General features: G+C 41.4%; 1 protein-coding gene across 2 annotated transcripts in view; it reads right to left on the reverse strand.

The window, feature by feature from the left end:
• rbfox3a (RNA binding fox-1 homolog 3a) overlaps positions 1 to 24,496 on the reverse strand; it is a 164,814-nt gene that overhangs the window by 40,051 nt on the left and 100,267 nt on the right. The window contains exons 2-4 of one of the 2 annotated variants that reach the window (XM_026314677.1): positions 22,737 to 22,883; positions 6,928 to 6,981; positions 629 to 721 (exon numbers count right to left, since the gene is read on the reverse strand). In XM_026314677.1, the coding sequence (XP_026170462.1) occupies positions 629 to 721; positions 6,928 to 6,981; positions 22,737 to 22,883 (294 nt within the window). The remainder of the gene's footprint in view (positions 1 to 628; positions 722 to 6,927; positions 6,982 to 22,736; positions 22,884 to 24,496) is intronic. The other variant, XM_026314676.2, reaches the window with a different exon arrangement.

The following is a 24,496-nucleotide window of genomic DNA, read 5'->3' on the forward strand; positions in this document are numbered from 1 at the left end:
GCAGGTGGCATTTATGTTTCCTACAAAGATGATAAATGGAAAAAATATAGTAGCAGTATAATATACAGTAAGTGCAGATTCTAATAGACAGGGTTGCTGCATCTAAGTTTCCCAGGTAAATAATTATTAAGGAAAAAAAAGAACCCTAATGAGATATAAAAGGGAAAAAAATTAAACAGGAAAGTGGACAGATTTTACTCATGCACGAGTATGGTGACATCAAATGGAACAATGCAGATTATAAAAGGTGTGCATCAAAGTAGAAGAAGCTGATAATGCAAATTAAACACCACTGTGATTTCATGCACACACCACAGACACAAACACACAACTCCATCCATTATGAGCAACTGTGTCCAAAAACACTGCAGCACACTCACACACTGCTGAACTGGTCTGTCTTTGTCTTTGTCACACACACTTACGGATCAGGGTTCGGCATGCAGCGTTCAAGGTGCAGCAGGCAGGTGGGAGAGAGGGAATGGATGTAGGAAGACAGGGGAGGGAGGGAGTACTGCAAGAAACGTCAGGCAGGCAGAGACAGGGAAAGAGAGAGTCAGGGAAAGGAGGGGAGTAAAAGAAGAAGAGTGGGGACAAGAAGTAAGGAGAGACAGGAAAAGGAAGGCACCTCTATTTTGCGTCCCTCTACGATTGTACCATTTAGTTTCTCCCGTGCACGGTCAGCATCTGCACTCGTTTCAAAAGTTACAAACCCAAAGCCCTGCAGTGGCCAGGAGGTGGGGTTGAAAATCAAGCGACAGAAAAGGGAAATACAGAAATGACACAATGAAACAAATGGGAAAAGGAAGAGAGAAGAAAAAGACACAAAGCAGAGATGACAGAGCTGCAGATCAGGAAGAGATCTAGATTTAGAAGCAGAAGCCAGAGACAAACATGAGTAACAGAGCTGGAATTACAGTAAGGAAAGTTGGGAACAAAGCACCTCGAACCGCAGACAAAAGCTCTGATTAGACTTAAAATACCGCCTCACCATCATCTGTGTCTCCTATGTGTCTTTCAATTCTCATAGGCTCAGCTGCAGTTTCAGAAACAACTGCACTTAACTGAATTAGCAGATAGAGTTAAAGCCTCCACACAAGCAGCTATGTTTATGTATGTGTGAGTTGTTTCTATGGCAGTATGGACAGATCTTTGTTCAAAGTCACTGCGAGGGTATTTTTCGGTATACATTGTTGTGTCAATATTGTAGCAGGTCCTCATAACTTCTAAGGTCTGGTGGAGAGTTAGGGCTAAGGTTAGAAGAAGGTCTAGGTTAAGAGTTAGGTAAGGCTCCATAGCATAGAATTGTCAGTGAGTGTAGGTGAAGTTGTTCTGTTGGTGTGCTGAGGCAATGTGGGAGAGCAGATAAGTGCTATACAATTATTATCTCCACTGTATTAGTCAGCTGTGACTCTGAGCCCTAGAACAGAACTTGCTCATGAGACCTGGTCTACTTCTCACACTGGGCTTGGAGATGCAGCATAGTCAAAGAGCCCATATGTGGTAAAATATGCCTCCAAACCCTCAAAGCTGGAAGATCATCTCTGCTACAATTGATCACTTTTAAATGTTCCATTCTACCTAACCAGTGTGGTTGAACCTAAATGTACCTATAAAAGACATAAGACATAAAGGCCACTGTTGTCCTCCTGATTGATATAAGCTGTTCTACATTATGTGTACAGTATATGGGTTGTAATAGTTCAGTAACACATACTTAAAATCAAATTTGGAAATCATAATTGTACACCAGTCACAAGAAAAAATACAGATGGCACAGGAATTACTTATAGCAAACTCATAGTAAAAAAACATCAGGTAGAATGTAAACATGTTAATCTCATTTTGAATTCACTACACGATTTGTTCCCAAGCAAAAAAGATATATTATGGAATTGTTCTAGAGTGACTGTTGTAATAAGGTATGTAAACCCTGATTTCTGATTATTTTCTACTGGCTTTAATTTTTTTTACTGCCCTGGTGCTTTCTTGATATAGAAATGTAATAATCACAATTTGTAAGCACGTAGAAATGAAACTGGTTCAATAGCCCACCTAAGGAAACTAAATCCAACAGTGCAGTGATACATACTTTCCCCAGTTTTAGGATGAAGAACTGACTGTTCCTTCTCGACTTCAGGGAAATGTGATTGGTTGTGCAGAGGCTGATGGTTCCTCATCCTAGCCCTACCTTATCAGTCTTTTTACTGCCATATTTACCCTACCAAATCATAATAAAGCTAGATAATTTTTTACTTAAACTCCAGGTACTGGTGGAAATATTTCCCAGCTCTACACAGTTTTCTTCAATTGGATTTTTAATTGTATACTCAAAGTCTATGCTTCATAATATCTTGTACTTTTTACAGTCTATGGTTACATTACCCCATGTGTTTTCTGATTCTGATAAATTAACATTAAACCAACCTGCCCAAAATTACTGATTTGTTTAATTTGATGTTTGAAATAACTACTGCACAGAATGCTCCTTGTTCCAAAACTATTGCAGACCCCTGGGACTCTTTGAAGGACCAGATGCCAGTGTTCTCAGGGAATGCTTTGTCCATGTTATTTTCTACATAACCTGGTGTATGCACTTAGCCTCTGCATATGTCCACAGGATCTGCCTGTGTCACATTCTAGCTGTACTTTAGTATCAGGAGTGGAGGTGTCTGTTCTGAATACATGTTTGCAGTATGTTCAATGGCAGTAGATCGTCTCTGGCAGCTGCAGTGAAAGTGGCATGCCAAGTAGCTGCTTGTTATGGACACTGTTGTTTATGCTGTGAAGGCAGAGAATGAAATCCATTAGATATGCCTGATGGACATACTGTTGGACCAGGAATTGTACCTTTTAGCTTATGCTTCCTGGGCCTGTCGCTGCCCTGTAATTTTGTTTCCAGATAATGTGTGCAAATGGCACCAGGTACTATGATCTTATATGCATATAGAGGACTCACTGCCTTCTGCTGAGCATAAATAAGACATAGACCTGCCCTTGAAATGGGGGAAAGATAAAAAATATATATATAAAGTGCAAATGTAATCCCTGTGACATTTTGTTCCCGCATTTGGCTACATTCACAGCTCTTCACCCTAATGCTGATAGTCTGCTTTATTTTCTTTGTTGTGTGCAAACTATTAGTGTTTCAGGCAATGGGATGTGACCAGACAAACACAGAACTGAAATAAGACCTTTTAAATGTGAAAGAGCTTATGGAAATAATCAGTGGGTGGGTTTGCTAAAATACAAGGCAGGGAGCTGACTGCTATTTTGTCTACCTTTAAATAATCAAGCTAAATCAAAAGCTCTCCTAAAAACATTACAACCTCAAATACACTTTCATTTATGCCTTTTACATTTACTCTACTGTAAATAACCAGTAACCACTTTGTTGTTACTTCCCGGTGTCTGACATGAATATGGTGTTAATCACAACGATAAAAAACATCAGGCTATATAGATGGTGATTAATCAAAAGGAAAAACTGACAGGAAGTGACTTACAATACATAACCGATGTTCTATCTCATTGTAGTACACACACAACCAGAGAGCTGGGCTCCAGTAATGGCCCAGATCAGTGGGTCGCACACCTCCACCTCCACAATGAGTGGTGATCCAAGCATGCAACGGTGGTTTCCCAGCTTTGTCATCCCGCAATAAAAAAACAAAGAAAGGAATACGGGGAGGCCACCACTCAGATGATCACTACTGATGTTCCTGGGAGGAGATCCGCCCTTTGCGCATCAATGTGAGCTTGAGTGAAAGTGTCACACAGTGAGTAAGACAACTGCTCTCCTGAGAAAGGGGAGCCAGCCAACTAACTGACTTTACAGTGAAACAAAATGCTGCTGAGGCCAGTGATTATCTGCTGTGCGATCCAGCACGCGCAGGGCAAGAAGATGAGAGTCTGCCCCCTACTCTAAAGCAAGAGGGGGGAGAATATCTGAATGAGCTGCTGAATGCATTTAGGCATGAAAGCAAGATTAGAACACAGTATAGCTGCATAGCAATCTTATCTAAATTGTAAATGCAAAGTGCGGATACCAATATAGCCAAGAGATCACTCATTCTCTTGCCAAGGCGAAGCCAATATGAGGGTGGCTTTTCAGTAGAGGAAGAAACATGGCATGGCCTACTGCAGGGGCTCAAAGCGCACAACTAAGCACTGCTTGTACACTCCATTCAAAAAAATGCTTAGTGAGGGAGTGACTGAACACTGACCTGTTGCTGGATTCTAATGACAGCAGGAAACAGCCCAGGTGTTAATGGTGCTAAAAACCAACTTCCTCCCCAGGAGTAACTGGGGGGAAAAAACCAAAATCAGAGGGAGCAGGCATTATCCCTGCCTAGCGAAGACATGCAGCAGAGGTGAGAGTGCTACTGATCTCTCTCCATTGAGGTGAGCCCTCATACTGAGCACTTGAGACTCCACACTCAGATAAACAAAAACCTGAATGGACTGAGAAGAGCTCTTTTCCCAACTTAACAGAACACCCAACGCAATCACACTGGGACACTAGCTCTGCAGAGCAGCCTGTGGTCTGTGTGGTGCACAACATGTAACACTAGTGTGTTTTTTAGCAGAGCATAGTTCAGGTGGAGGCCAACATAACGTTAGCTCCCATGCCTAGCATGCTAGCTAGCATGCCTCTGCTCTGGCTCCCTAGATGGAAGGGGAGACCTCTGGAGAGGGGCCAGGAATGGAGGCAGAATTGTCCGATTCCATGTCCAAAGTGAGCTTGAGTACCGCTCTGACTCTTGGAACAGAAGGTTTTAGCGGTGGGGTCACTGGAGGGTAATGAAAACTGTAGTTATGTAAGCTGAGCCCCCAGAACAGCATCAGTGCTCCTTGTTAAAAATTCTTAAAGGATGTGAATGAACAGTACTGAGTACCATACTGAGCCTGGTTCTGCTGGAGGTTTCTTCTGTTAAAGGGAGTTTTTCCTCTCCACTGTCGCCAAGTGCTGCTCATAAGGGATTTTTTTTTTTTTTTTTTGTAAAGTGCCTTGAGATGATTGTATTGTGATTTGGTGCTATACAAATAAACGGAATTGAATTTAATTGAATTAATCTTCGTCAGAACATTCCATTTGTTTTAATGATGGTGGTAAAGATCACTGTAATGTATTTCTCTAAAATATCCAATAAATATCCCGTTGGACTGAAATCTGAAGACCATCCTGTATGATTTTTACTCACCCTCATCAAATAATTTATGTTCGTGGCCCACATGCACGCCTCAAATTCAATACACTTTTCAATCACTTTTTTTTCTTTCACTTGCCAGTTGTTCATATTCCGGAGAATGACTGATGATTCATTGAGAAAATTTCCTATTACAGGCATATAAAAAAAATAGAGAACCCATTACTATCTACAGGCTTTTACTGTGGTGTTTTTGCATTGTATCACCTACAATCACTTGTCATTGGAAAGTTTAAGTAATACCATAATGTCCTGAATACTCAGGGCAGGCTGTCGATGTGTCATGATCCATGTGTCGACTTCCTGTTCTGGATCATACAGGATCCAGTCTTCCTGTTTGTTTTACTTTGACTTTGACTTGATTTTGATTTGTTTCACCTTTGACTTGTTTTACTCTCTTAGTTAAATACCCCCTTCTCCCATAGTCACTTGCCAGGTCGTTAGTCGATGTTGTCAGATGTTATCAGTTTTTCCAGCCTTGCCAGAGTTTTTTCCCCATTTGGAATTTGTCTATGGAGTGTTTTGTTAGTTAAGTAGTCCTTCTCTTTATGTGTGTCTTCTAGTTCCTCACTGTGTATTGTGTTTTCCTGAACTCTTTACCCTTGTCTTGTGTTTCACATTTTCCCTGTCTGAGTGGATGTGCTTTGTCCCTGTGGTGTTCTCGTTCATGTTTTTTTGTGTAGCCTGATGCGTCTCCGAAAGTGTCTGTGACCCAGGCTGTATTCCTGGTTCTTCCGAGTCTGTGTTCTTGAGTTTGTATCGCCTGCTGTGTCCCCGAGTGAGTGTGTTACCAGGCTGTATGCTTAGCTCTGCCGAGTCTGTGTTCGTGCGTCAGTGTCGCCTGCTGTGTCCCCGAAAGTAAGTGTGACCCAGACCGTGTTCCTGTCCCATGTCATGTTCATGACTCTCTGTTAGTCTGGTTGTTCCCCGAAGTGTGTGTGACCCAGACCTTCGTCCCTAGTCCTCTTCGTTCGTGTTGTGTGGTTTCTTCCTTTCTGTTTTCTCTGTGTCTTAAGCCTTTGCTCCCTGTGTTGTTTTCTTTAAATAGTCATCCCCTGTACTGAGTACCAAAGTGAGCGTATTTTTTGGTCCTTTTAAAATAAAACCCCTGCTTGTGACACAATGGTGTTATTTCCTCAAGAAAATAGTCAGCAAGTTTCTGAAATTTTTCAAAACTCACAAGAAAAAAAAGTAAAAGAAAAAAACAAGAAAAAAGTAAAAAGGAAATCTGCAGTGTTAGCTAATGCTGTGAAATATAATGTTAAATGATTCCATTCATATCATTATTAAACAATATTTCAAGTGGTGTCAGTTCAGATATTTACATTTATTGTCCTTATTTCATTTCTTAGTCATGTTTTATTGCATAACTACAAGCAACTACTTTGTTATTATTTGCCAGTTCTAGATTCTAGCTGGGTGGAGCATATGAGCATACAGTTTATTCTTAGTTGGTGTCACTACTGGCTGGGTAAGAGAAGTGGAGGCGATTTGTGGTATGTCAAAATGTATGGCAGGTTGGTGGGGAGGTGTAAAAGCTGCCTGGAGAAAAGTGTCACTGATAGGTCTGGAAGTGTTAGACAGAAGGAAAGAAAGGTCTGAAGACAGTGAGAGGACTGGAGAACTGCAAGAGAGAGGGCAGGAGAGAAATACAGTCACCCAGAAGATGTGTGCGTGTGACAGAGTGTTCATGAATGTATGGTTACAGTGCACTTACCTTGGAGCCTCGCTCATTAAAAATAATCTCCACATCTAAAATCTTGCCGAATTGCTGTGGAAGACAGGAGGGAAAAAGAGGGCAGGGGATAAAATGAAAAGCAGAACAAGGGAGGAAATAATTAGAACATGGTGACCTGCACTGTTCTCCCCTATTCTAAAATTAAAAAACTTATTCTGTAAACCCAAACTTATAAAACACTACACAGCTTCATACTTGAACACCCTCCCCCTTAGTACTAATAAGGTCAAGCAGTCAATGCTCCAAATTAACAAACTCCTCTTCACCCCCTTCACCACTCCTCAGATTAATAAAATATCCATTTACTCTTAATGCTGTTTAATGCTGTGTTTGCTCTGTCATGGTAATAAAGTGTGTGTGTGTGTGTGTTGGGGACTTGGGCTATGCAATGTTAATGAACATTACGATGGTGGATGTGGACGCTATAACAGCACAACGCCTCAACACGCACCACTGATCTTAATGATGCCTATCATCTTGCTTTTCCTCTCCCTTTCAAAAAAAAAAAAGAGCAGAGTCAGAGTATTTTCAGTAGATGCAAATATCCTCTTACTTAGAACAGGAAATGGGGGATTGGGTTAGGGGAACGAGGGGTAACCCATCAAGACTAATGATAAACCATACATTTGTTTATCTGCTTGCAATGTAGACCATCATAGTAATTACCTGCCAAAACCCTCTCTCACCAGTTTAAAGTTGCAGTTGGTGCTTATAGGTTCTCTGATCTGGCTCTTAATGGTCTTGATTAGCTCCATGCTTCACTTTAATTGGCTAATTATGTAGAGTGAGACTCGGCGCTGGCAGGCACGCCTTCTAGCACATGATGCTGGTGCTGAGTGTGTGGCTGTCATACTTAAGGGTTTAAATAGGACCTGACCCTATGCCTTTTAAAACACTCTAGCAACTATTGCAGAGACAATTTCTCTCATCACTGGCTTGAATGTTCATAAAATGTGTTGATAAAATGTGAACTGATCTTTATTTAAATATAGTTTAGTATAGACAAACACAATATGCTTAATAGTAAACAAACCATTAGATGTTCACAGTCATTTGTTACCAGTCATAATTCTTATTGGTAACAATAATCTCAAACAAGCATCTCCTGTAGCTAGTGATCAGACCTGAACAATACTCAGGTAGAATTTTGGTGAGAGGTGGGGTACACTCTGGACAGGTCACCAGTTTACCATAGGGCTGACACAAAGACAGACACTCACACTCACATTCACCCCTGTGGGAAATGTAGGGTCACTGTTTAGCCTAACTGCAAATTGCATGTGTTAGAACTGTGGGAGAAAGCCAGAGTACATGAAGAAAACCCACACAGACATGAGGAAAACATACAAACTCCACACAGAAAGGCCCTGGGTTGAATGTAGCCACTGAAAAGAGTTCAGTCCCATTTGTTTCTAAAACAAGTAACACACTGACGATAACACTATGAAAATGCAAAATTCATTTTAAGTATATTTAATTTCCAAATTAAAGCAGTGTAAAATATCAACTACTTTAAGCTTCAATATAAAATGAGCCTGTGCCGAAGGAGCAACTGGGATGAACTCATGGCTACGTGAAGTGATACTGCCTTGCCAGGCAGTATGGAAATATTCAGCCTTGTGCTCCCAATAACTAGACCTTGACTCAAGTAGTTTATTTCAATAAATAAATAAACATGGAGAAGGCAGAAGAGCAAAGGCAAGGTCACAGCAACAGCACCAGCCATGAAGGAAGTCCATGAGCAGAAAACCAGTCACGTGTCTGATCATATATATGTGCATCTACATACATGCTACAGCTATGTTGTACAACAACACACATTATATTTATATTTTAAGGATGAATAAATGGACACACAGCTAAAGAATACTCTGACAGTATTAGAGTTCAGGGCTGCATATGGCATGGATCAGAGCTCTGTGCTTCTGCCTGCATCTCTCTCCAGCACTGGGTCTTTCTCTGTCTGGGTCTCTCGCCCCAGTGAGATACCAATCCGCAGCTCACTGAACAAGTCATTTAACCCAGCTACTTCTGTTTTCTCTCCACTTCTCCCCCTCCAAACAGAATGCTGCATCTAGGAAGTGTGTCTGATTGTGTGTGTGCTTCACAAGAGGCTGGCCGTTCATGAAAGCGAGGACAAGGTTGGGCTATGAATAAAAGGGGTATGCAATACAAATAGTCCATTTTAACAAGTTACAGAGACAGTGTGTGTATGTTTTCATTATATGTATGTTGATTACTTCCATATTTATTAAAACATATTTATGCATAATTATAACAGAGTAACCATACTGTGCATGTGCAGCATGTGTACAGTTGTAAGAACAGACCCGAGAACTACAGACCCTAAGGGCCTTTTTCTGTTCATATTCACACTCCCAGCAGAAACACTGAAGTTACATCAGCCTGCTGATGGTTGCTATAGTGAAGTCACTGCTGCACAACATTCAACAACAGACTAGTGAAATTTTTCTTGTTTCGTTTTGATTAGTCAAGATCATTTTCTCTCAGTAATGTAGGCAGTCCTGGATTTCTGTGTTGGTACATTTGTTTGTGTTTTTCCCAAGTCAAAAGCTGCTGTTTACACTAAAATGAGCTTTTAAAAATGCTGGTTGCTGGTGCTGCATTGGTTTAAGTTAGTGCTTGATAAATTAACATAAACATATGTCACTCGTGGTTCTTATTGTGATGGGAAGTACCTACTCCAAAGTAGGAAGTAATAAAGTTTCATAAAACAGCGTTCTAAGAACTATTATAGTTCTCAGCTCCTGTGGAGCAGACACACAAAAAAGGGCAACTTCTTCCAAAGGCTCTGAGAACTATGAAAGTATTCCTGTGTGTCCAAAAACACGTTAACAGACCCTTCACTTCCTCCTGTGGAAGTAATCAGCAGCAGTATCTACTGGTCTTGGTCAACTGGTCAAATTTCCATAAAGCACGGCTTATGGTGGCAGCATGTTGTGTATTACTGGCTTGCATCATGTACCATGCTGTGCATGGAATATTTGCAGTGATGGTCTGTAGTTAGCTAAGTACACAAACTCATCATTCACAACATTAAACCAACCTGCCCAATATTGTGGAGGTCTCCTCATGCTGCCAAAGCAGCTGTGACTCTCCACACACCAGGTTCCTTTGGTGACACCAATATGTCAGCAACACATGCTTTAAATCTTGGAAGTTGTGATGCTCCTGTGATCATTGTAGGTGTTTTGGTGTTGGAAAGGGGTCAGCAAGGGCATTTGGCCACTCTGTGACTACATAATCATACAAGGTGAGCTGTGGTGGTTGTGTGTTTTGAGACCTGTCTGTCACAGCCAGCACTAGGTTTTTCAGCACTTGTGCTACAGTAGCTCTGTGGGACTGAACTGAACAGGCAAGTCTTCTCTCTCATGCACATCAATAAGCCTTGTACCTTATCCACTGTAGAACAGGAACATCCAACAAGACCTGTAGATTGGGAGATGCTCTGACCCAGTCATCCAGCCGTCACAGTTTGGCCCTTGTCAAAGTCACTAAATCTTGACAATTTTTCCTGCTTCACCTTCACGAACTAACTGTTCATTTGCTGCTTAATATACAGTACTCCATCCCCCTTGCAGGTGCCATTATAATGACTAATGCAAGACAATGGCCCTCTGGGCACAGAAATACAAAAAGCCACTCCAGCCCTCCTACACTGAAGCAACACAAAGAAACGCACTACAGGTGGTGTAACGCATGTCATTTGTGGTGGTTCTGTGTCTCTTTGTGTTGTTCTGTCTCTTCTTTAAGTCACTTTGCGTTTATTTGGTCATTTTGCATTTCTTTATTATGACTGTCACCATTCTGGTTCTCTTTGTAATTGGATTGAGTGTTCTTGTAGTTGTTTGTGGTCATTTTATGTCTCTGATTATAAGACTCTTATAAGAAACAACTGGGTTCATGGAATCAGGGGGCCCAGTCAGTATTCCTTCCACTGATTTCTGCTACAGTGGGAAGTTTGAGAAAAATAAATATCTTAAAAACATTTTTTTTAGTGTGTCATGCACCTACATATATCTGTTTGTGTGTGTGTGAGTGTAAGAGTAGAGTGGATGTGTCCTTCAGATCACATCATGAAGAATTTAGGAAATAAAAGTGCTCCTCCACTAAACTTAATGAGTGGGATGAAATCTAATTGGTGTCTACTACATTGGCCATGTTATTTCATTAAAAACAATTATTCCATCAGCCATGCCATTTGTCCAGCAGACCAACACACACGCACACACACACGCACACGCACGCACACACACACACACACACACACACACACACACACACACACACACACACACAGGTGCATTCTTGTCACAGAAGTATAGCCCTAATTAGCACAAATTCAATAGTCTTGATCAATGAGCTAGTGAACTAGAAACAAAGAGGTGATATAACAGTGAAGTTTGTTCACTGTTTTCATCTTTAATGCTGTTATCACACTATGGTAATCTTTTATGAAATTAGAGAGAAAGTTAAAAGTTAAAAAAGAGTGAAAGCTATAGAGGGAGGTTATAGGTGTGGCCTTTTTAGTTTATTACTTTGTTTGGGACAGCACTCTGTGTCTCCTCTGCTGCACACAAAGCACTATGCTGTGTAGATGCACAGCTGGAAAACACTGCTGACCACACCCATCCAAAGCCATTAGTGATTAGCGAGGTAAAAGAAACATATAATGCTGTGACACTGCTTTTCAGGCTACTATGTAGTCACTTTTAAAGAAACAGCAGTCTCCATCAAGCTGATAAATTTTAAATCCATACAGCATGTGGAGCAACAGAATTGACAATAGCTGCTGTTACAGTGCACAACTATTTGGAATTAGGGCTGTGCAAAAACAATATTGATATTTAGATATATATCAATATTGTTTAAAACAATAAAATATCAATATTCCAGCCCCTAATATCAATAATCCCTCTGGCTATAAGGGGTTGCTGTAGATTCCCTGGCCAAAGCAGTACCTATTTGGGGCCGGTCCTTCTTGTACAACACACAACGTTGTTATTTTACACCAGAAGAGCGAGTAAATGAGTGAAATGGTGAAGATTTTAGCAGTATTTACAGTCATTTTGATGAGTGTTAGATGGCACTCTTGGCACGATTGACTCAACTGAAAATAATACTGTACTGCTGAAAAAGTAAAAGCAGTTATGTTCACACTAAACACAGGTGAAATTGCCACCCAAAAGAAAGAGCTGTACTGCAGACTTCAAACTGCAGGCAATAAAGTCTGCAGCTGAAACAAAGTTTGGAGTGAGTCGAGGAGATGCTGTTTCATCTCTCCCACACCGATGTTGGTGCAGTTGTTTACGTTATTTGACATGGATAAATAATTTCGTAATGCACTTCTGCTTGTTGTTATGCCTAACCTACATTCTTCATAGGCTAATTTAGACTGTTATTAGTATAATTAGAAATATGACTTCTAGAGGTTGAATCATGGCAACTGCACTTTTAGCTTTTAGGTCGAAACGTTTCACTATTCATCCTAGTTGCTTAATCAGTCATCCTCAAGAGAAAGCTGGTATGGAAACTCAAATTTATCTTTCAGGTTGGTTTCACTCCACCCCTAGCCCAAATATGCTCCTTAGGTGAGCTATGTAAATCCGGAGAGAGTTGTTAGACCCACACTGCTGTTAGTTTCACTTCACACCTGGTCTGAATACGATCGTTAGGTGAACCATAGAAGTGAGCTCAGGTGATGGTCATTAGGATCTATTATTATGGTAGAGTCATGTGACTCCTCTTATTCACCAACTGGCTGCAGAATGTGTCCTCTCTGGAAAACATCTGATGTGTTCCTTAACTTCCTGTGACAGGAAAGGGCAGCCTGGTAGATTGAAGACAGGTTATGTCTGAGCCCTCCACCCCTGTTAAGGGAGGGTTTTCCCACCTGAACATATATAGCTTCTCTAACCCTTCTCTCAAACCACCTGTCTTCTCTGTCCAAAATATGTGAATCACTGTCTTCAAATGAGTGACCTGTTTCCTTTAAATGGAGGTGCACAGCTGACTGTGGTCCTGAGGAGATGCTCCTCCTGTTAAGTGGTTGTTTGGTTTCTCCAATGTAGAGTTCTGAGCATCCTTCTTTACACTGGACAGCATACACCACATTGCTCCTCTTTTGTTTTGGTGTCTGGTCTTTAGGGTGAACCAGTCTCTGTCTCAGTGTGTTGGTGGGTTTGAAGTGAACTGGTATCTGATGTTTCCCAAAAATCAATTTAAGCCTCTCTGAAACACCTGCTACATAGGGAATGACCAGGTTTTTCCTCTGTGGATCTTGAAGCTCAGCTGTGTCTCTTGTTTTTCTGCCTGATGTGGATGTTGCCTTGTTAAAGGCCCACTTAGGGTAGCCACAGGTTTTGAGGGCTGTCTCCAAGTGTGCGTCCTCCTTTCTCTTGGCCTCCATAGAGGTAGGGATGATGTTTGCTTTATGGTGTAAAGTCCTGATGACTCCTAGTTTGTGTTGCAGTGGGTGATAGGAATCAAAAAGAAGGTACTGGTCTGTGTGTGGGTTTTTCTGTAGACTTCTATCTCTAGGTTACATCAGACCCGATGACATCTTCACAGTCCAAAAAGGCCAGCTTCTTTTCTTTGGTGTCCTCTCTTGTGAATTTGAAGGCCACTTTCATGTCATACTAAATTTGAATGTGAGAACATTGACATGCACTTTTTTTCATACCGGTATATCAAACCATACCCCACTGCATTGTATCGAAGTATGTATTACGTTGTGACATACCTAATGAAATTCAGTCCTATTTGGAATATCAGTAAATAAGCATCTTTGTTATCTCCTATGAGTTGTTTATGTGCCCAGCTGCACAACAGCTGTATTGTTGTTTAATAATAATTTAAATTATTATTATTGTTATTGTCACTACACCAGAAATTCTGGGTGCATCTTTTCAGTAGTCACTGCTGTTTTTCTAAATGTATCTCTGCTTAAGTGTGTAACGTAGGCAGGCGGACACAGAGGTAAGTGAAGTCACACCGAAGTTTTATTGACACAGGAATACACAGACTGGAACAAACGGAAAACAAAGGAAACAGGACTAGGAGAATCTTAGTTTGGTTTTAGCTTGCGGGAGTAAGGTCCACATCGTGTTTACGAGATCGGACGAGGATAGGAGTGTGGGAAGTGCTTTTATCTGTGGCTGCGATAATGAGGTGCAGGTGATCGCGGTGAGGACTCAGGTGAAATGGATTGTGCTGATTGTCTGAGGAGGGAGCCTGGTCGAACCGTGACAAAGTGTGTGGTCTCTGATGGCAGTTATCTCCATTAGTCCAAATTAGAGTTGTTTTCCAGGGACAAGTGTAACTCAGCCTCAGTGAGCTTACAGAAGCAGCATGGTGCTCTCACGTTTATTTTTTATTTAATTATTTTTTTAACAGTCTATTTTTCTAATAAGACTGCTGTTATATGTATGCTTTTGTGCTTCTCAGAAGAAAACTGTAACTGCTGATTACAGAGCAAAATATATAACACCTTTGAAAATTACTAGCTAGGTATTACCTTATTAAGTCAAAGGAATTCATGAAAAACAAACATTACTTACAAAACACATCTCAAAATTGATTACACTACCCAAAATCACCAGTAAACAGAGCAATAATTCCTATCATTGTCCCTCTATTCTAAACACTGTGTTGTCTTAAGACAAACACACTGCCACCACAGGGGGGCACAGCAATGGGAAAGCTCAGGTTTTCTAACTACCCACTCAATGCAAAATGGCCCCATTGCTGCACTGATGTGTTGATGTAAATTAGCAGATTTTTAGATTATAATTACACCTTGCCTTCTCAGAGGCAGAGCTAGTTAGAGTGGAGCCTTATGGAATAATTGGGGAAGCAAATGAGAGTGCAGCTATGAACAGGAGACATTAAAAAGAATTCCCTTGCTGGGAACACTGAGCTACCTGGAACGCTGGAAGACTCCAGAACAGGTGATTAGGCAGAAGTAGGTGTCATTAAAACTCCATTAGCACAATACCCAACCCCTGCATGCATGCACACATGTGTGCCTTCACGGACACGCATGCTTGTGTGTATATGTGTGTGACACAGTGAACGCACATTTATGTGTGCTGAGTATCTAATGGCTCATTTAGGACCTCTACCTCTGGGAATGTGACAGTAAGGGCCCTCTTGTGGGTGGCTCACTAAGTGCCTGCTTATTAATTAAACACAGCTGAGGCTCAAGGGACAGCAGCAGTCTGCAAATCATCTCGTCACTTTTCACTCTGTGTGGGGCTAAATGAACATGGCCCGGTGAGTGCAGCCTAGCTGCATCCCCTGGTAGACATTTTGTTCTATGCATCAGAGATAATTACAAAAAATTAATGAAATGCCAACAACAAAAAAAAAAAAAACAAAAACAAACCACACACACACACAAACGCTGACATGTGGTCAGAGTACAATTGTTTCCCCACTGTTTGAGTGATGTAGAAATCCAAATAACCCTGGGTGTATAGGTAAATAAGCCGTATGAGTTCTCAATTTTAGGGAATTATTTGAGGTGCAGTACTAGATTACATATTTCAACCACATCTTGAGAATGAGAGAATTGAATCAGTGGAGTGCTGCTGTGAATGCCAATTATCATTCTACCATTAAAACCCTCTTCCCTGGCCTAGTAATTTCCCACTAAATGTGTTTTTCTAAGTATGAATTAAACTGAAATAAGCTTGGGTAATGAACCCAGTTTTATTCCTTTTGAGGCCGTACTTTTTCTCTTCTCTGTTGCTGCAGCCATACCCAATCTGGCTTTATTCCTGTGTCCTGAGCTGGATTTTCAGAGGTGTCTGAGGGAGTATTACTGTGTATTACTGTGTAACACACAGAGATAGACCTCCAGGTTGTGGCTTCATCACCTCTGATTGAACTTCTTTATATGGCTTTGTTTAATGCTCTCGTATTGCTTTTCTATTACAGCTTTTGCTGAAATGACACAGAATTCCATTTGCTGTAATGCCCCAGCTATTGCCTTTGTTTGCATTGTGGTGGTAGTCTAGCAGAACCGTAATGGGAACTTGAGCCAGTTGCTCACAAGTCCCATTTTAAGTGAATGGAGGAGAGTGCCACTGGAGCCCATTGTGGTGAAGGCTGAGCCCAGATGGAATCTGGCCTGCAATGCTACTGCCCTGCCCACAACCATTAATCCTTAAAGCTGGATCATTAACAGGGAGAAAAGAGAAGTAGGTGTGTGAGAGTGAGTACTGCATGTGCCTGTGTATGTTTGAGCTTTGACAGCCTTTTACATCCTCTGCTAGCAGAAAGCCACCATACACCATAGATCAAAACTGCTAAACTGTTCTGTTGAACTGACAAAAAAGCAGTTTGGGAAGTCACTGGTGGTTAGTTACTTTCAATACTTTTCCAGTAACCCTGCGGCATTCTTAAATAAAAGTTGGAGAAGACAGTAAAAAGAATTGTTTTGCCTCAGTCACACAATTTGAGATGTCTCTGCTGCCAACTAAAATCCATAAAATGAGTTTAAACTACTGTGATGGACTGGTGACTTTTCCAGGGTGTACCTGTTTTGTCTTCCATGTCCTGTCAACATCCTATGTTTTGTCCAATAATATAATTGACCTAATGCTAAACCAACTTTCATTTGATAAATTTGTGATTTCAGAAGTAGATGATAGGTTATCAGATGGGGGATCGGTGGACTTATATTGTACAATGCTGTAATAGCTGTATTGCACACATCAAGGTAATTTCAGTGCAAACCGATCTGATATAAGCATACTCTCCTTCTTAACTCCACAATAGCTCATTCAGTGTTTCGTAATCACCTCATTCCCATCACATTTTCTTTGTATTTTATTTTATTTGTATTTGTATGTTATAAAGTGAATTTGTGCTTTTCAAAAATTTTCTATTTCATTTCTATAATGAAGCTTACCTGAAGAACAAATGTGTACTTGTTCTGATGGAAAAAGTTTCATGGACCTTGTTCTCCTGGAGGATAAGACTTGCATGAGCCTGGTTCTGCTGGAGGTTTCTTCTGTTAAAGGGAGTTTTTCCTCTCCACTGTCGCCAAGTGCTGCTTATAAGGGATTTGTTGGGTTTTTCTTTTTTGTAAAGTGCCTTGAGATGACTGAATTGTGATTTGGTGCTATACAAATAAACTGAATTGAATTGAATTGAACCTTTACTCTTTGTGATCATGCTCTTAACAGGCCAGGATGATCTCTGAGCATTGAGATTGTAGCACTGAGATTGTTCTACAGAATGTCTTATGTCTTTTCTAATTCCTCTCTTTATTGTTATTTTATCACAGTCTTTGTCACTACTGGATGATGCCACGGGTTAACTGTGGTGCAGTTCCATACGCCTTGGAGACCTCACTAGGTGACTTTTTGAGAGAAAGTTTAGACTGTTCAAGAATACACACACTTGAACACAAACATAAACCCAAACACACACACCTTACCCATAACTGCAGCTGTCCCCTTATATTCACCTAATGAGGATAAACTTCCTTTTAACCTGCCTGAGGAATCCCATTAATTCTATCTTCACTGACAGGCCCTTCCATTCTCTCCTCTTCATACCACATCAAGAGCTCTGAGGCTGGGGGTGGCTTGGGCACCTGCAGTACCAGATATTACACTCGACTCCTCATGCTGCCAAAGCAGCTGTGACTCTCCACACACCTCTGAAGGTTCCTCTGGTGTCTGACACGAATATGTCAGCAACAGATGCTTTCATTCCTGGAAGTTGTGAGGTGGGGTCACCATATACCCGACTTGTTTTTTTAGCACACCCTATCTCTTTCCAGGTAAAGGATGCACACGCACCTGGTTGTCTAAGTGATATAAAAGAAAACGTGACTAATCAGACCAGGTCTCCCTCTTCCATTGTTCTATGGTCCAACTGTAATGCTCCTGTGATCATTGTAGGTGTTTTGGTGTTGGAAAGGGGTCAGCATGGGCGTTTGGGCCACTCTGTGACTACATAGTCATACAAGGTGAGCTGTGGTGGTTGTGTGTTTTGAGACCTGTCTGTCACAGCCAGCACTAGGTTTTTCAGCACTTGTGCTACAGTAGCTCTGTGGGACTGAACTGAACAGGCAAGTCTTCTCTCCCATGCACATCAATAAGCCTTGTACCTTGTCCACTGTAGAACAGGAACATCAAACAAGACCTGTAGTTTGGGAGATGCTCTGACCCAGTCATCCAGCCATCACAGTTTGGCCCTTGTCAAAGTCACTCACTTGCCTATTTTTCCTGTTTACTTACCTGTTTTTTGATATTCTCTTCAACCAACAGTGGTTTTATTGCTGTCGCTGATGTATGTGATGTGTATATAATAATGAACCTAACTGGTGGGTTGACCCCAGAGGGTTAAAATACACATTCTATTTTTTAATCTAGAAGTATCAGCTAATGTCGTTAATGTCTTTGATGTTACCACCTGAAAGGTCACATGTAAACCTGCTATGTGGATTACCCCTTTGGGGTCTAAGGGTGTTTTGAGGCCCTGACCAAATTTTGACATGCCCTGACATTTGTGCTTTTTTCAGTTGCTTTTAAACACATTAATGGCTAAAGTCTGATAACACTGTAATCAGCACAAACTGGGTTACAATAATATGTGAGCAGCAAGTTTATACATGATTGTGTTTTTGAGAAAACAGCCTTTATGCATGGTTAGTGGAAAACTAAAATGTTTAAGTCACTGAAATAAGGCTATAAAACACATACAGAACATTGGTTCACAAGACTTTTGAGAACTGGATCTTGTAGCCTAGAGTGTTTGCTTCACAAACAAACAATATACTGATTTAAATTTTCTACGACACTTTTCGTTTAGAAAGGGTAAATGCAAGAAGGCGTGCCTGATCATGAATAATCATGTGATTCACCTGAGAAGACAAAGACCCGCATAATGAGCTGCATAATGAGCCTTTCAGTTAGGAATGTGGCTGAGAGGGAATTACCCGTCAGGAATTGTATCCTCTGCTGCGACTCAAATGTAAACGTTCGTCATCTGAGCCGCGTTTTCCTCTGATCAGAAAGTAAACTCTTTGTAGCTCTCCAGAACCATCCAAAGTGCTTCTTCATCTGCGTAGCGTGCCATCATCCAAATGCGCAGAAAAAGTAAGTAAATTCTATGACGTTTTCTGCCATTTCTCGGGGGAATGCACATACAGTGGGTACGGAAAGTATTCAGACCCCTTTAAATATTTCACTCTTTGTGTCATTGCAGCCATTTGCCAAAATCAAAAAAGTTCATTTTATTTCTCATTAATGTACACTCAGCACCCCATCTTGACAGAAAAAAACAGAAATGTAGACATTTTTGCAAATTTATTAAAAAAGAAAAACTGAAATATCACATGGTCATAAGTATTCAGACCCTGTGCTCAGTATTGAGTAGAAGCACCCTTTTGAGTTAGTACAGCCATGAGTCTTGTTGAGAATGATGCAACAAGTTTTTCACACCTGGATTTGGGGATCCTCTGCCATTCTTCCTTGCAGATCCTCTCCAGTTCTGTCAGGTTGGATGGTGAACGTTGGTGGACAGCCATTTTCAGGTCTCTCCAGAGATGCTCAATTGGGTTTAGGTCAGGGCTCTGGCTGGGCCAGTCAAGAACGGTCACAGAGTTGTTCCGAAGCCACTCCTTTGTTATTTTAGCTGTGTGCTTAGGGTCATTGTCCTGTTGAAAGGTGAACCTTCGGCCCAGTCTGAGGTCCTGAGCACTCTGGAAGAGGTTTTCTTCCAGGATATCTCTGTACTTGGCCGCATTCATCTTTCCTTCAATTGCAACCAGTCGTCCTGTCCCTGCAGCTGAAAAACACCCCCACAACATGATGCTCCCACCACCATGTTTCACTGTAGGGATTGTATTGGGCAGGTGATGAGCAGTGCCTGGTTTTCTCCACACACACCGCTTAGAATTAACGCCAAAAAGTTCAATCTTGGTCTCATCAGACCAGAGAATCTTATTTCTCATAGTATGGGAGTCCTTCATGTGTTTTTTGGCAAACTCTATGCGGGCTTTCATGTGTCTTGCACTGAGGAGAGGCTTCCGTGGGGCCACTCTGCCATAAAGCCCCGACTGGTGGAGGGCTGCAGTGATAGTTGACTTTGTGGAACTTTCTCCCATCTCCCTACTGCATCTCTGGAGCTCAGCCACAGTGATCTTTGGGTTCTTCTTTACCTCTCTCACCAAGGCTCATCTCCCACGATTTCTCAGTTTGGCTGGACGGCCAGGTCTAGGAAGAGTTCTGGTCGTCCCAAACTTTTTCCATTTGAGGATTATGGAGGCCACTGTGCTCTTAGGAACCTTGAGTGCTGCAGAAATTATTTTGTAACCTTGGCCAGATCTGTGCCTTGCCACAATTCTGTCTCTGAGCTCCTTGGGCAGTTCCTTCGACCTCATGATTCAACGATTCTCATTTGCTCTGACATGCATTGTGAGCTGTAAGGTCTTATATAGACAGGTGTGTGCCTTTCCTAATCAAGTCCAATCAGTTTAATTAAACACAGCTGGACTCCAATGAAGGAGCAGAACCATCTCAAGGAGGATCAGAAGAAATGGACAGCATGTGAGTTAAATATGAGTGTCACTGCAAAGGGTCTGAATACTTACGACCATGTGATATTTCAGTTTTTCTTTTTTAATAAATTTGCAAAAATTTCTACATTTCTGTTTTTTTCTGTCAAGATGGGGTGCTGAGTGTACATTAATGAGAAATAAAATGAAGTTTTTTGATTTTGGCAAATGGCTGCAATGACACAAAGAGTGAAAATTTAAAGGGGTCTGAATACTTTCCGTACCCACTGTAATTACTTGGCTCATCTCAGATTATTTCCATATGAACAGTGTGTTTAGTGTGAGGCAGGATCACATTAGCTATAATGAAGTGAGACAGGAGAAAACCGTTACTGCTCCTTACTTTCATACGGATTACATAAAAAGAGATTATTTGTTTTCAATTTGAATTGTTTCATTTAAAATAAGACATTTCAAGCTTTCTATACATACTGTATATTTCTCGTGTTTGAGGCAAGTATTTGCTGAGATTGTGGTTGTTTTATTCACGTGTGAAGAGAGTTGACAGAGACAGAGAAGACTGCTTTCTTTATTTTACAAAAGCACAGTGTTTTGTTATTATGAGTGTATACAAATAAAAGTAGACCCTTTACAGATTTGAATGATATATTGCACTTATCTGTACGGTCAAATCTGACTGAGTAATTTAAGTTCGTTTCAGCGTTACCAGGAGAAGATGCAACAAAACGCGATGGCGCGTACATCGACCCCAGAGGATTAAGTTAAGGCAGATATTGACAGTCTAAGTTTTTTTTTTTTTTTTAATAATATGTTGTAAATTAAGTAAGAGCTGCATTGCTTATTCCCTGCATTATACTTATACATGTTATGTTTCTTTTGCCCAGGTAAGGAGAACTGGAGCATCTATTACTCCAACCCTCCAAGGAACACTTAAGGACGGGCATGGAAGATGAAACATTAATAAGCCCTTCCTAATTTGAGTTAAGGGGCATACAGAGGTAAAGGTGTGAATTATTTACAGCTTTACAGAGTGAGGCCTGTGGGGTACTTCAGGGAGGTTTCTCTACTACATTCAAATATGGCATACTCTACTCAATGGAGAGCCTGTCCCATTAAAGTGTTCCATTTAAAATGATGTTCAGTGATGCTCTGCCACTGCAGCTGCTGCATTTCTATTTTGCAAACAGTGCTATAAAACATCGCTTCTAAGGTGCTGAAAATGCTGTTGTTGCTCATAATAGTGCTTCACTAGCCTTATTTCTGACATGTCCAGATTCTCCTGGGAGGTAAAATTACCACTGTCATTCAGCTTGATGTTTCCTCATGGAACACGATGAGAACAGAGCCTAGACAGCAAACACAGACTTTGATGGAAGAGATGCTCTAAAATCAAAAAACTTATTCCAAATGAGTTCCTAACAGTATGAAGAGGTTCAACCCTTTCTTAACAGGTGCCACTTCTTTTTTTCAAGGTTGCATTTCAACTCCAATGAGGCTTTTAATGACAATCAGCTGTCACTGTAGACAGTGTTTCACTGACCACTGTATGTGTGAGTGGAGTGTCTTGTGACTTTTAAAGCTAGCTTTTTGCAAGATCAGCTTGTGTCTCTTAAGTGTGACACCCACTTGTAAATGTACACAGATGCTTGCAGTACTGCATATTTACTGTATGTCAGGTTGATTGGTGACTCTAAATTGCCCATAGGAGTGAGTGTGAGTGAGTGTGGTTGTTTGTCTCTATGTCGCCCTGTGATGGACTGGTGACCTGTCCAGGGTGTACCCCTGCCTTTCACCCAAAGAGAGCTGGGATAGGCTCCAGCAGATCCCTGTGACCCTGCTTAGGAATAAGAGGGTATAGATAATGGATGGATGGATGGATAGAATTTCTTTTATTTTATATAAAATCATATAGACGCCATGCTTATAAAAACAACTGGAACTGTGTTCATGTGTCTTTCTAAGGTTTCATGGACAAATTTTATTTCAAAACCAACATTACAAAGGCATTTTGAGCAGTCCTCACATGTTCAAAGGGTTCAGACTTGGTTTTCAGGGTGTAGGTTAGAATTGGGTTAAGGGTAAGGGATCGGACTAGAGATTTTGATTGGATTTTATGGTTGAAGGTGATAGTTAGAATTCTGGTCTAGGGAATGCATTATGTTAGGTGATTGCACTCACAGCTATAGAAAGCATCTATGTGTGCATGTGTATGGTGCAATTATCATCTCACCCCAAACATTTGCCGGAGGTCAGGGTCTCGGAAACGGAAAGGGATGTTGGAGACGTGTAACCTCTTGGGCTGCTGCTTCTCAGATGAATCACTGGGCTGCAGGTGAAGTTGCTGGGAGCTCTCCGTCTGTGCACCCTCCTCTGTCTGCTGCATGGAAACACACAGCTTTCATGACAATGTGACACATTTGACTAGATTTTACAAATCTGTTACTATGAAGTTAGCGGCTCTGCTAGTTCGGGAAAGAAACAGGTGAGATGGTTTGGGTAACTGATTAGGATATTTCCATGTTCTAGACAGCAGACACCAGCAGACACCCTGAACAAGCGTGTGGGATTACATATTCCATCTGGCCTGGCATGGCTTCAGGACCCTCCATGAAGTGCTGGAGGATGTGGAAGTTTATCTGTGTTACCATCCCTGGCCTGCCCCCACCACAACCCATACTAGGAAAGATAAATTCACATAATTGTAACTCATATTTTCAATGATTCGTAATCAATTCACATAGGCCAAAATGTCACAGAATAGTCCTCAGACAGTGTACATGACACACACACTAAACATAGAATGCTATTTCATCTTCTGAAAATGAAATGTGGAGACTTTTGAATATACTGCATCACCAACAGGCTAACATTAGTTGAGGAAAGCACTGACCCACCTTACCAAATGGAAGCATCTCAGTAACATTTACTGCCACACTTTACAGAATTTCAGTTAGCTCAAGTGCGAAACAGCTATCTCTGCGAATGCGTGCGGAGGGGGAAAGAAACCCTACAGCGTGATCACTCTAGAACTAGTGATGCATTTAGGCATATATGCAGGGTTGGGAAGCATACAAGTGGGGACATGCGACGGGGTGCTGCCTGCACACTCTCCTCAGAAAACGCTTGGTGAGCAGATGACTGAACATGGATCTGTTGCCGAACCCCTAATGGCATGAGGAAATAGCCACGGCATATGTTTTTATGGTGCTAAACACCAAATTTCTCTCCAGTAAAAACTGGAGAATAGACAGAATCATGGTGACAGGGCATGCAAGAAGAAGAAACACCATTCTCTGTACACCATCTCTTAAACCATTTCTCCCCATACAATGCTGTAGTGTACTGGGAACACGCACCTTGTATGGTGGTGACGACGACGCTTAGGTTGAAGAAAAGAAAGGAAAGAGCTCGCCACAGGTGGGCATAAACGGATTTCTCTTCAGTACGCAGGTGCGACGAAATATGACCCATAGCGATAGCCCAGAGGATTGCATCCTAATGAGACAGAACTGCTGTTATATGCTGGATTGTCTCAGGAGCATCTTTGCACAGCCTGCACCTGGTGTGGTAGACCCCAGGCATGTATTAAAAAAAAATTTCCCTTCTCACCCCTATGGGTGGTGTGTGTCTTCCTCAATCTCGGGTCCTCTACCAGAGGCCTGGGAGTTTGAGGGTTCTTAGCAGTATCTTAGCTGTTCCTAGCACTGCGCTCTTCTGAACTGAGAGCTCTGATGTTACTCCTGCAATCTGTTGGAGCCACTCTCACAATTTGGGGGTCACAGTCTCGAAGGTGCCGATTACCATGGGGACCACTGTTGCCTTCACCTTCCACATCTTTTCTAACTGTTCTTTCAGCCCCTGGTATTTTTCAAGCTTCTCATGTTCCTTCTTTTTGATGTTGTTATCACTTGGGATTGCTACATCTATCACTAGGGCTTTCTTCTGCTGTTTGTCCACCACTTGGTTTATATACACTCCAAAAGTATTGGA

The sequence above is a fragment of the Mastacembelus armatus genome, chromosome 19, assembly GCF_900324485.2.
Source record: "Mastacembelus armatus chromosome 19, fMasArm1.2, whole genome shotgun sequence".
Classification (NCBI taxonomy): Eukaryota; Metazoa; Chordata; class Actinopteri; order Synbranchiformes; family Mastacembelidae; genus Mastacembelus; species Mastacembelus armatus.